Here is a 12,382-nt window from a genome sequence, read left to right as displayed (position 1 = left end):
TGTCACTCCAATGTACTATTGAACCATTTTGATTCCTTTCCCTTCTTACCCATCTTTTTGTACCTGGCTCATGGACCGCTCTCACGATAAAAGTTTCATAATGAATTGTTTTGTGAAATAATGCGATTCACTAAGTTTTTCAGTGAGCTTCCACACGGGGTTACGATTCTGTTGGTTCGATAGTACACAGCCGGTATGATCATTTGCAACGAATAGCGAAAAAGTTCGTTGTAGATGAATGCCCGAACACCACCGCGTGCTGCGGTCGTGTCATTTCGTGTGATATTTTATTCCGAAGTATTAAAATGTACCAAAAAATTATTACTGTTTTTTTTAATAAATAAAGTTTGGAAATACTTACTTGATTTTTTTATTATTGCCATAGGTCCTCACATTCAATTTCTATTAAAGACATCGGAGGTAACAAAGTGATCTAGAAGAAAATTTGCTATATGAGACGATGTGGGACTTTCTCGTCTAAGTTTGAGGTGGAAAAATGCAATCGAGCCACGTTGTGTAGAGTTCAGTAGAAACTTAAACTTCTCGGTTGATGCATTTCATATCAACACAGATTAAATAAAACATTCGCCGACGTGTGGATTGTAGGTAAATTTATTGTAATAAAATAAACAACAGATATCGCAGTCGAGCTTGTGGCAATTGAGACAATTTTATTCAAATTATAAATAAGGTGTCTTATAATTAATAATTAACCATCAATATTTCAGCATGTGGTTGAGTTATTTTGATCGAACATCTCTGTAAGGTATAGATTTCCATTTTTTATTTTGGTATAGGTACGATAATTCCACTGCGGCATCTTAAAACTAAATTCTTACATCTGAACTGAAATCGCGAACATATACATATAATCAGGATTATTTAATACTAAAACAAATTATATACACGGTGATTTTTAATCGGTGATCAGGTACCGATTTTTCCTGACTTTTTTTGGTATTTTTTTATTTCGACACTAACTTTTAACAAAAAATCTTTGTCACCCTACTAATGTTTTTGTCTATGAGCTTACAACCTCTTTCAAAACTTTTAAGTTGTCATTGTCAAAGTCGTGAATATTGACCTACGACTGACGGGGAATTCCCCGTACATCTTACCGTACCGTAGATCTTATTGAAGTGAACTTGAATAATTAATGTAGGATGACCATGTTTTCCGTAGTTAATGGTTTTAATAACTTTATTAATTGTAATTAATTAAACAACGAGCCAATTGCTAAAATCTTGCCTATTGAATTAAATTTTAGCTGGTTATTAATATTTTTCAACTCCTGATGATCGATTAATAATCATGGTGTATGTTACAGGTATTGAGGAGGTAGATTCGATTTTTATGACGCTTATAATTAAAAAAGACCATCATACTTTTAAATTTTGATTATGTTTAATCCACAAAAGTGAGTCATAATATAATTAATACATAACATGTCGTGTACTTTTCAAAAATACATAGCTGGTAATTGCCTATCTAATTGACATCAACTAACAACGGTAATTGAAGACTTATGTTCGTCTAAGGAACAATTAGAAATATATTCAACAACATTAACCTACGGAATCAAGCGAACCGAGTATTTTTCGTAGAAGCGACTCAGACTGGAGACTTTATCGACGCTAAAAAAAAATTGTGCCCGCACTTGCTGAGCTGATTGACGAGTTTTTCGCTCTTTTTACTAGGACATAAAGCTTTTTTAACGTCTAGGCCGATCAAATATTTCTAAGAGCACTAAGATTAAATTCATCAAAACATTTATCTGGAGTATGTATAGCGTTATATATATGGGTGTGAGACCTGGACCATGACACAAAATGATAAGCAAAGTTTGGAAGCATTCGGATGTACTGCTGGCGAAGAATGGAGGAAAATAGTTGGACAGAAAGCTAAACAGAAAGTCACCAATGAAGAGGTTTTGGAAAGAGTGGAAGAAAAGAGAACATTAATAGAAACAATAGAGAATCGGAGAGGGAAAATTATTGGTCATCTTATACGACACGATGAGTTCATAAATGTCATCTTAGAAGGAAAAGTGGAAGGGAAGCGAAAAAGAGGGAGACCGAGAATTGATTATACAAAGCAAATAAAAGAGAAGGCAGCCGTCATGTCGCATAAGGAGGTTAAGGAGGCAGCTTTGAGTAGAGAGAAGAGGAGAGTCATTCATCGGCTACACCGACAGAGTGTAACTTAAATAAGCAAGAAGAGGCCGATTACGCGTTCTCACATCTACATATACTCTCTGGACAATGACACAGAATAGATAATAGTACAAGACAATGACCAAAATTCCGTGTAGAGTTCCTTCTCAGAGCAGTCAGAAATTGTAAATTATTTAATTAGATGAATATAAGAAAAATATTAAGTATCTACCTACATACAGGCTGTTTCGAAGTATTAAATCGGAAATCCGTAATTTCTCCGTTAATGCTAAGGCATTTGGTATTAGGTTACATACCTACCGTAATCAACACGATCAATTTTTATCTAGAGCGTACAGACACTTTGTGTTGTGAGAAGATCCTTAGGAAACCGCATTAAAATTGACTAATCTAATTTTCAGTTAAGTACTCATAAGTACCTACTTCTTTAAAGTCCCATAAAAATATCTCACTTTTTCGTCTCCTGCTGGATCGCAAGTCCTCGACTAGAACATAACGCAAGCTCTTATCGACTAAAGTAACACGAAATAGAACAAAGAGATTGGAAATGCCTTTGTAGCGGTTCATATCGCCACCCGAGGACCTTTCTCCCCATTGCCGCTTTAACTTGTAAATTCTTCGAGCGGCTGTCAGTGAGTTGAAAAACTCACTTTCTCTGAAGGCGCACCTCTTTAGAAAGATAATTTTATCGGAGGGTGCATTATCTCAAAAAATACACTAGGTACTTCCCAATGGGTCCATTATCCCAAAAAGAGCACATTCTCATATGGTATGTACCTACAGCTCCTAAAAGGTGCACTTAGCCGTGTCACAAACGTGTACCTACGTTTCGAAAAACAAAATACGTTTTGCGAAAACGAACTTATAGGTACAGTGTGCATTTTGCTGAAAGTTAGTTTTGAACTTTACTAAGCTATCGTGCATCACGCTCACTAGGCTTTCCAATCTTTTTCTTCTATTCGAATAGAATGACTATCAAAGACGATCAACATTAAGGACAACATTTATATACAAGCAAATAACAAATAACACTGACGATGCACGGCACTGACCCCAGTCGCGGTCTCGCGGCTCACTAGACTGCACCCCGCCCCGCGCTATGCAACTTTTATTTACAGGACCAGCTTTAACCTATAATAGAGCACCTGCAGCGAATAGGTCTAGGTACACGGCTATAGCTATGTTTTGAGACTACGTATGTAAGTGTATTCTTGTACAACAATAACAATTGGCATTGGCAGTATGTAGTGCTAAGCAAATCTCCTTTCATACAAAAATATTATCTTCATCAAAGAGTTTTGGTCTATCTCATACATAAGTATTATCTTAGCAAGTTTATTACCCAGTCTATCTAGAACAAAATCTATGCATGTTTAATGTCGTGGCGGAAACCTTCATTGAGTCTCATTCTTCTCTTCATTGTAGTTTAGAGAAAGTATAGCTTGAAATATATTGGCTATTCAATCTAAAAACAACGTTTGTTTTTGTGGGCTATTTTTTGCTCCGTTGCTGGGCAAATGCTTCTCTCCTTTTGCTACATCCTCGCCCATCGAATCTTCTTGCCATCCCCATCCTATATGCTATCAACTTCGTGTATGTACAGTGCATGCAACTAGAATGTTATTGACGCTCGAGAATCGTCGGTTTTCTCCCTTTTCCTGAAGATTCAAATGAGAAAGAAAAAAACTGATCTTTTGTTTTGAGTTCCGAATGACATTATCAAACCAGCGGTTGTGTTTCCACCTGAGAAACGCGCGGATGCGTTGCAAGGAATGTGTTTTTCATGAGCCAATAAAAACGCTTTGTGGCACATGGTTTATCTGGGAGCGAGTCGATTGATTTGGAATGCAGCGGTATCTATATCTCACGCGCGATCGATTCAGATACGCCACGCCACAATCTCATTACCTTAGAGATATTCTAGTATATAAGTTAGTTGATCATTAAAGGAGTTCAGTTCGGTATTGCGGGCATTTCAAATTAATCGGAAGAAGGTATTTTTACTCCCGCACTTATTTCCCCTAAAGTCACCACCCGACTTTTTCGCTCCGCTCAGCTATTTCCACTAGAGCTGTGCTGGCGAGGATAGGTCAATGAAGCATTCTATTGGTTCATGAAGAACACATTCCTCGCAACATACCCTCGAAGATCTCTGGTGAAAGTGGCTGAAGTGTAACACACAAGTCATTAAGTTTATTGGAAACTTTGAGGGCTGTTATGGTCCTTAGATGGCGGTCTCCCGCACGTCCCTGGCGGGGCGGTCCGCCCCCCGCGCCTCCCGCACCGCCCGCTCCCGGTGTTCCTCGGCCTGCAGCGCCAGCCGCAGTTCAAGGTCCAGGTCGCTCTCTGGAATGGAAGCAAAAAGGGAATGTTAACGTGAAAACTGTTACTGGTTGGTGGCACCTGGCTACAAAGCTTGTGGCCTCGGGTTCGATCCATGATTTAATGATATTCATTTAATGATGTCCGTGGGCGGCTGTGATCACTTACCATCAGGTGACCCCCATGCTCGTTTGCCAGCTATTTGGTATAAAAAAGTGATATTACCAACATTGAAAAACAATAGACATGGAATGGGGATAGCAGGGATGGAGGCTTGACTGGTGATCGGGTGATCGGAGAGAGCACAAGAAGGGTTGTTACAGGCTTGTTCGGACTAGGCAGTATTTTAGTCTAGTAGCGAGTAATTAGTAGCTAAACTATTCGCTACTGCCTAAAAATCGTTCGCATTACAGTCGATTAAAGTTCACAAGTCACGAAACGACATTTTCACGCCAACTAATGAACTCGACTAAATCGACAGGTTCGGACTTGTTTAGCCGGCGGCCGAGTAAGCACGGACACAGAATAAGTAATAGTACAAGTAAGTATAAATGGCACGGACGACAAACATGATATAAACAAGTTTATATGAAGTCCGTGGCACTGGCACGGACACAGAATGTATAATGCACGGACGCGTGGTGGGAGGTGCTACTCACTACTAAACTACTAAAAAAAATAGTATAAAATGGATTAACTCGACTAAGTAAATTACTTACTAATCTGCTCGACTAATGTTTTGGTGTTCAGACACGTTTAACTACTAAATTACTCGCTACTAGACTAAATAGGTACTAGCCTAGTCCGAACAAGCCTACGTTACCCGAGAAGGCGCCGGACTCTGGGCGCGGCGCGGGCGCCAGGATGTCCCCGTCGGAGGCGTGGCGAGCGCGCGCGGCGGCTGGCGCGGCGGCCGGCAGCGCGCCGCAGCGGTCGCGGCACTCGCCCGGCGACGGCGACTCCGCCGACAGGTACTCGTAGCCCACTACGTCTGGAACGAGAGCTCTCTCGTTAGAGGCATCTGAAGCCGCCACCATCCGACGCCAGCGGAGAGCGTGTTCCCCGCAATGTCCACTGCGCGGCCGAGACGCACGCCGCGCGATGGTTACCTGTCAGCACACGCAATGAACAGAGAAAACGCTAGCCGCGTCGCTGGCTGACTACATCTGTAATTAGAGCGTGGTATGGGCGTTTTCAAAAAAAAGTGTAAGCTTTCGTTTTTTTGAAATATTGGAAATAATATGGTTTTTCTTTTCCTACTCAGAATCAAGAGCACCATCGATTTTTCACACAAAATTTTATGAGTCAGTTTTGTCACGCCCATACCTACTGAGTGTATGAAAAAAACGTCGCAAAACTGACACTTTTTTGGGGACATTTTTTAAACTATCGGAATCGATTGTGCCAAGAACAGGAAAAACCATATTTTTTCCAAAATTTCAAAAAAAGAAAGGTACACTTTTTTGAGACCTCTTGTTAGAGGCCTCTAACTGGACGCCGGCGTACAGCGGAGCAGAGAGCGTGTTCAGCGGCCGCGACGCTCACCGCACAGTGGCTAGCTGGCAGCGCGCGCAATGAACACAGAGAACGATCGCCGCAGAACTGACCGATACTGCTATACTCCTTAACTATTCGAGCCTCCGTTCTTATTCTTCGAGCATTTAGCGTAAGAATGCAACCAACTACAAGGCCCTCTTTTTAACGTAATGGGCAAAGCATTTTTAAAGCATTTTTTTTACTGTTTCTAGGGGGCTCCATTATCTGGAGGGCGCCGGGTGCCTAATAGAAAAGAGGGGCCTGGTCAAAGAGTATTGTAATGTATAGGAATGGCCTGGCCAACTAACCAACAGAGATAGGGGAGAGCGTGGCGACTCGTGTGGATCCCATGCCTGAGCAAGAGTCGAGTGTGTGGTGGACGGCACCGGAGCGGTCCGGCTCTGGCTCTGGCGCGATCAGCTCGTCTGGCACGGTCAGGTCATAGACCGCGGTCGACTCGTCCGGTGCGGCCATTTCGTCCGGCGTTAACTCATCCGGCGAAGGCGCGGGTGCGCCCGGCGGCCGCCACGGCCGGCCCTTGCTGCGGATTGACTCGTTCAGACACTGCTTCTCTTCTTTCTCCGGAGGTCTTTCTTTCACTGCAAACATAGATGAAAGACAATTGAAAATTCAACAGCCTTGTTATTAGTCGAAAGATCTTTTTAATACTTTAATACTACAGCGTTTTCGATAGTATCTGATGGTGACTGTACACAATAGACGCATTCTAAGCTCAGGCTTACCTCTGTCCGCGTCCGCATCATCCCCGATATAAAACCTGGAAGGACTCTCCTGATCCCGCTCCGAGGGCGCGGCGCGCTGCTCCTTCCCGCGGGAGCACTTGATGTTGGAGTGGTGCTTCTTGCAGCGAGGCGTGTCCTCGTCCAGGGGGGTGTCGAGGGTCGCGCGGGGCGCGGGGCCGGGGGCGGGGGGGGACAGCGGGATGTACAGGTCGCGCGTGGAGCGGTCCCAGTCGCGCCGGAGGAGCACCTCCCGCAGCACGCCGAGGCCGGGCGCCGAGCTGGACAGCTCCTCGTGGCTCCGGTACGACGCCAGCGCAGACCCTGACATCAAACCTAATTATACCGGCGTCGCTATCAGCTGTGCTCCAATCCTTATTCGGGAAAGGCACGATCAACAGTAAACTGACACAAAGGGTACAAAGGCATTAGCCTGCAGTTCAAAACAAAACAAAACATGTATTCTGTAAGTAGGCCCCTTTACATGTATTTTTTTTAATACCAGCGTTTTCGGAAAGACCATCACTGTCAAAAAGAATGCGCACCAAGAAACTTGGCAAAAAGTACTTTTCCATAACAAAATATACTTAGGGGTAATTACAATAAAGTTTTCTAGAGTGTGAGTGGCTGAAGCAGTGGACTGACCTGCGGAGCGCGCCGGGCTGCCGCCGGAGGGCCCCGGTCCCAGCCCCGGCCCCGGCACGTGCAGCGACGCCGCGCTGCCGGCCGCGCGCCGCCCGCCCTCTGCACGCAACACTAAACATGTACAGCCTAAACATACGGACTACATTCCAACTGCAATGTAACTGGAACTACCAACTGCTCATACACTTCAATCGTAGCTCACTTACAGTGCGATTACTTGGAGTTAACACTTGACAGATGGGCGTGCCTTCAGTCAATTTTCAACTATGAGGTCATACAAATAAAATAGTTTTTACATAATCTGTAAACGTGGGTAGCGGTATACTAAAAATGGTTTTATTTGTATGACGTCAAAGTTGAAAATTAAATAAATAAATAAATATCACGGAACAATTCACACCAATTGACCTAGTCCCAAAGTTAAGCTTAGCAAAGCTTGTGTTATGGGTACTAAGCAACGGATAAATATAATTTTATAGATAGATACATACTATAAATACAAAGTAAACACCCAATACCCGAGAACAAACATTCGTATTTTTCATACAAATATCTGCCCCGACACGGGACTCGAACCAGGGACCTCAACCTTCGTAGTCAGGTTCTCTAACCACTAGGCCATCTGGTCGTCTGAAGGCCTGGTGGTGCCTGAAGGCACGCCCATCTGTCAAGTGTTAACTCCAAGTAATCGTACTGTACGTGCAGTTTTACAGACTGAAATGGAAATTTATAGGCAACGGGCAGTAAGCTGGCAGTTACGTGTTAGTCTAGATAGAACACGGTTACTTTTATCCCGATATTCCCATAGGATCCATCAAAAACCCGAAATCTTAACTGCTAAGTCTAGAGATATGAGATTTTTCATGGTTGTTTATCATACGATAGAAATAAAGAAAACAATGTAAGTCTTGGGAATCCCCAATTTCCCATGTGAAAAATTAATCAGAAGAGAGAAAAAAATAAGAAAACTAAGTTTTTGTTAAAAAAACCCTTTTTTTTCTAATTTTTTTTGCTGACTGTACTTTTTGTTGACTGTACTTGCATTGTCATCTAAACTAAACTCAAACACAACATTTATTGATATAAAAAACACACACTACATAACTATATATCTGTACCAAATTTCAAGTCGGTACTATTAACCATTGAGGAGTTTCCTCCTGCGGAGACGATCCTGGCAGGACCACCAAGATGTAACTATCAGATTCAGAGTAACTTCCAAATTTACGTAAGTATGCCAAATTTCAAGTCGATCGGACCACTGGAAGTGGGTGAAATTTAGCTTCCAAGATTTGACCCAAACAAACAAATAAATAAATCTATACTAATATTATAAATGCGAAAGTGTGTGTGTTTGTATGTTTCTATGTACGAACACGGACGACCGTCTTTCACGTCGAAACGGAACGACGGATCGACGTGATTTTTGGCATGGAGATAGTTTATGGGCTAGAGAGTGACTAGACTACTTTTTATCCCGGAAAAATGCGCAGTTCCCGAGGGAACGGTGCGCGATAACCGAATTCCACGCGGCGAAGCCGCGGGCAAAAGCTAATAATAATAAAAAATAAATAAACGAACAGGGCAAGCTAAAGAAAAGCTTGTAATAATAATAATACAAAAGCAAATATAGGTACAGATCGGTTAGAAAAAGTGCAAAGTACAAAGGTGGATTTATTCCTAGCTCTGCCAATAAACCTTTGCGTGGTGGAATATTCATTTTTTCATTATTGTATTGTACATTGTACTCACCGCTTGCTATGATGGGCTTGCGCGGGTGCCCCGAACTGGACGAGTCTGTGACACGAAACAAGAGTATAGTTTGTATGTAGTAGTAGTTGGCAAGAGCTGGCCAAGAGTAGAGACGAGTGGAATAAGAAAGGGGAGGCTTTTGCCCTGCAGTGGGACACATTATAAGCTAGGTATTTAAAAAAAATAGTAGTAGTTGCGTGCTACGAATCCATATTCATTACAGCGTAGCGCTAAGATGCCATGCATAACAGCGAAGTGCTACAAATCCACATATATTACAACGTAGCGCTACGAATCCACATTCACTACCGAGCAGTGCTACAAATGCACATTCACTACAGCGTAGTGCTACTAATCCACATTCACTACAGCGTAGTGCTACGAATCCACATTCACTACAGCGTAGCGCTACGAATCCATATTTAATACAGCGTAGCGCTACGAATCCATTAGTGCTACGAATCCGTACAGGAGTGCTACGAATCCACATTCACTAGAGCGCAATACTTCGAATACACATTCACGATTCACTAGAGCGTAGCGCTACGAATCCACATTCACTACAGAGAAGTGCTACGAATCCACATTCACTTCATCGTAGCACTACGAATCCGCAGTCACTGACATAGCCTAGCATGGAGAACAGATGGCCGTTCGGGCGAAAACCAACGAGATAGGCAGATGATCTGGTTAAAGCCGCGGGTTACGGTAGCTGGGCGCTTCCAACCGAAGCATCTGGAGGTCTATGGGGGAGGGCTACGTCCAACAGTGGACGTCCTACGGCTGAGATGATGATGATGATGATGTGTGGCGGTACCGGAGGCGGCGTCGGGCCAGCAGCACAGCCAGCACAGCAGCAGCAGCGGCGCGCACAGCTCGGCCGCCAGCACGCCGCCCGCCGCGCTACCGGCCACTCCCATCTGACACAATCACAACAGTATCCTTGAGCAGGCAGCAGTAGGCAGCGCTAGCGCTGGTGGCCTGGTGGCGCGCTGCTGCAAGCAAACTACCAACTGCCTACCCTGGAATCGACTTAATGCACGCCAATATCATCCACCCACTGCAAATAAGACTGCGCGTTTCCACCAGAGATGTGCCAGGATGTGTGGTGAGGAATGGGTTTTTCATAAGTCAATAGAATCGCTTCATTTACCTGTCCTCGCCAGCTCTACCTCGGCGGAAGGAGGTCGGGTAAACGAAGCGTTTCTATTGGTTAGTGAGAAACACATTCGTCGCAACTCGCAACGCATCCTGGTACGCATGCAGGTGGTAGGACCTTGTGCAAGGTCCGCCCGGATTGCTACCAGCATCTTGCTCGCTAATCCTGCCGTGAAGCAGCAGTGCTTGCACTGTTGTGTTTCGGCGTGGAAAGTAAGACAGCCGGTGAAATTACTGGCACTTGAGGTATCCCCTTAGGCCTCTAGTTTGGCAGCGCATCTGCAATCCCCCTGGTGTTGCTGATGTCTATGGGCGGTGGTAATCTCTTACCATCAGGAGACCAACTTGCTCGTTTGCCACCCAGTCGAATAAAAAAAAACCTCGCACATCTTTGGTGAAAACGTAGCCTGACACATACAAATAAATCGTTTCATAAATATTTCATTTGGCCCAAGCCTTTTATTCTGAGACTGTGAACTGATCAGGATTTATTTCAAGACCATTATGGAGGTTTGGTTAAGTAAGTAGGTTAGTTTTATAAAAATCCTGAAACAGAGCATTCGTAGAAGTCACAGGTTTATAAGTATTACTATTCGTACGTGTCCAACGATATTGGCGCACAAGTCCTCTATTTGTAAGGCGTGACGAACTGACTTAGGATCAGTGCAGACGGACTGTGCAGCTGACTGCAATGGAACTGTATATAAATGTAGAGCAGTCCGAAGTTGGTAGTTACAGTCCCCTGTACTGCCCCTAAACGTGCATTCACATTACATTATCGGTGCTGGGCTTTGCGCTGACTCACTTGGCGACGGTTACACAACGCCATATTTCTACAGGGTACTTTGATGGTGCGTTCTCTTCGAGCCGGTTCCAGCAGTGGGTCAGGGCAGAGCCCTTTAGAGCTGCTACACACCTTTCCACTAGCTGTCATTGTCGTTAAATTCCTCCGAACAAGTAGATAACCCAAATGCTGCACTCCTAAGATGTCAGTGGTTTCCACTTGACACATTGGACGGCAGCTTCTAGCCACCAATGGCAGCCACTGTAGCTAGTGGTGAGTGCGTTGCGAGTTTATATTGCCGTCCTACGACACAATTCGTTAACCTAAGACGAATAAAACGGACCAATCTTGGCATTTGAGAGCAACATGGCCAAGTCCATAATAAACCCCCTAATTCCTTGGAATAGGAAAAGAAAATGAAAAACTTTTTGCAAACAACAATCAACAAACAATTCAGATACCTTGAAATAACACCTCTTTTCTTTTTTTGTTCGATTTAGTTTAAAAATAGATTGTGCAACGAATTTGTTTCTGGATCCTATTTTTACTACCCCTTAACTCATACCTCTAGGTGGGCGTAGCGTTGTATTTGTAAAAAATATGATTGAGATGTTGCAAATATTTACCCACCTTGTCCAATTCAGCAGCCCCCCGCCACCCCGACCATCCCTGCATTAACTGACTTGACTTCAACGTTCTTCAGCTTATAGTCTCCCTGCTCCTGCACTGTCCTATATTTTTGCATTTAAGTATTTCAAACTATCTAGAAGAACACTATCTAACGTGGAAATACCGCGAGCGTTCCGGGCTTTGCCCCGGGAATGGCAAGGCCGGCTTATTTGACTAAACTATTAATTTTTGTAATATTTTTTCTGTTATTTTGGTAATGGTTTCAATGTTTCAAAAGACACTAATTTCAGGCACTACTTTCGCGTAGTAGTTTTCACTTTGGCATTTGTTTGTGATTTGGGATTTGGTCTTGATTGTGCCGGAGCGAGTGGCGGAGTGTGTGTGCGTGTGCCGACAGCGTGCGGCTGTGTGTGTGCGCGGAGGCTGCGAGTTGCGGCGTGAGAGGAGAAAACAACCCCCGGACACACTTGGGGGTTACATTTCAGTTCCACCAAATTTTAGGTCTTACATTGAAAATACATCAAATTTCCGATTGCTGCCAAGAGCGCAGTCAGCGGTATCGGCAATTTTTAAAAAAAATATTAGTTTTTCTTTTACAAATATACAATTTTACTCGCAAATGTGATGAAAAACTCTCGACT

General features: G+C 43.5%; 2 protein-coding genes across 2 annotated transcripts in view; one reads left to right on the top strand and one right to left on the bottom strand.

The window, feature by feature from the left end:
- The window catches only part of LOC141440447 (doublesex- and mab-3-related transcription factor A2-like), a 251,496-nt gene that overhangs the window by 67,663 nt on the left and 171,451 nt on the right, over positions 1-12,382 (top strand). The gene's annotated exons all lie outside the window — the stretch shown is intronic.
- Positions 617-12,127, bottom strand: LOC141440119 (uncharacterized). The gene is made up of 8 exons (XM_074104589.1): positions 11,742-12,127; positions 9,987-10,089; positions 9,170-9,214; positions 7,418-7,516; positions 6,776-7,096; positions 6,341-6,631; positions 5,320-5,487; positions 617-4,520 (listed from the first exon to the last, which is right to left on the bottom strand). The coding sequence occupies exons 1-8, from the start codon at positions 11,784-11,786 to the stop codon at positions 4,399-4,401; spliced, it is 1,194 nt and encodes a 397-aa protein (XP_073960690.1). The 5' UTR covers positions 11,787-12,127; the 3' UTR covers positions 617-4,398.

This window comes from Choristoneura fumiferana, chromosome 22 (genome assembly GCF_025370935.1).
Source record: "Choristoneura fumiferana chromosome 22, NRCan_CFum_1, whole genome shotgun sequence".
In the NCBI taxonomy this organism is placed as follows: domain Eukaryota; kingdom Metazoa; phylum Arthropoda; class Insecta; order Lepidoptera; family Tortricidae; genus Choristoneura; species Choristoneura fumiferana.
Note: the sequence above shows the minus strand (reverse complement) of the source record. Positions and strands in the feature narration are given on the sequence as shown.

Bases quoted from the DNA above. Each gene is read 5' to 3' on its own strand.
- LOC141440119 (XM_074104589.1), bottom strand. From the start codon at position 11,786: ATGCAGGGATGGTCGGGGTGGCGGGGGGCTGCTGAATTGGACAAG. The intron at 10,090-11,741 runs GTGGGTAAATAT...TGATTGTGTCAG, and splicing joins GGGCTGCTGAATTGGACAAG to ATGGGAGTGGCCGGTAGCGC. The intron at 4,521-5,319 runs GTAACGTAGGCT...CTTCCATTCCAG, and splicing joins AGAGTCCGGCGCCTTCTCGG to AGAGCGACCTGGACCTTGAA.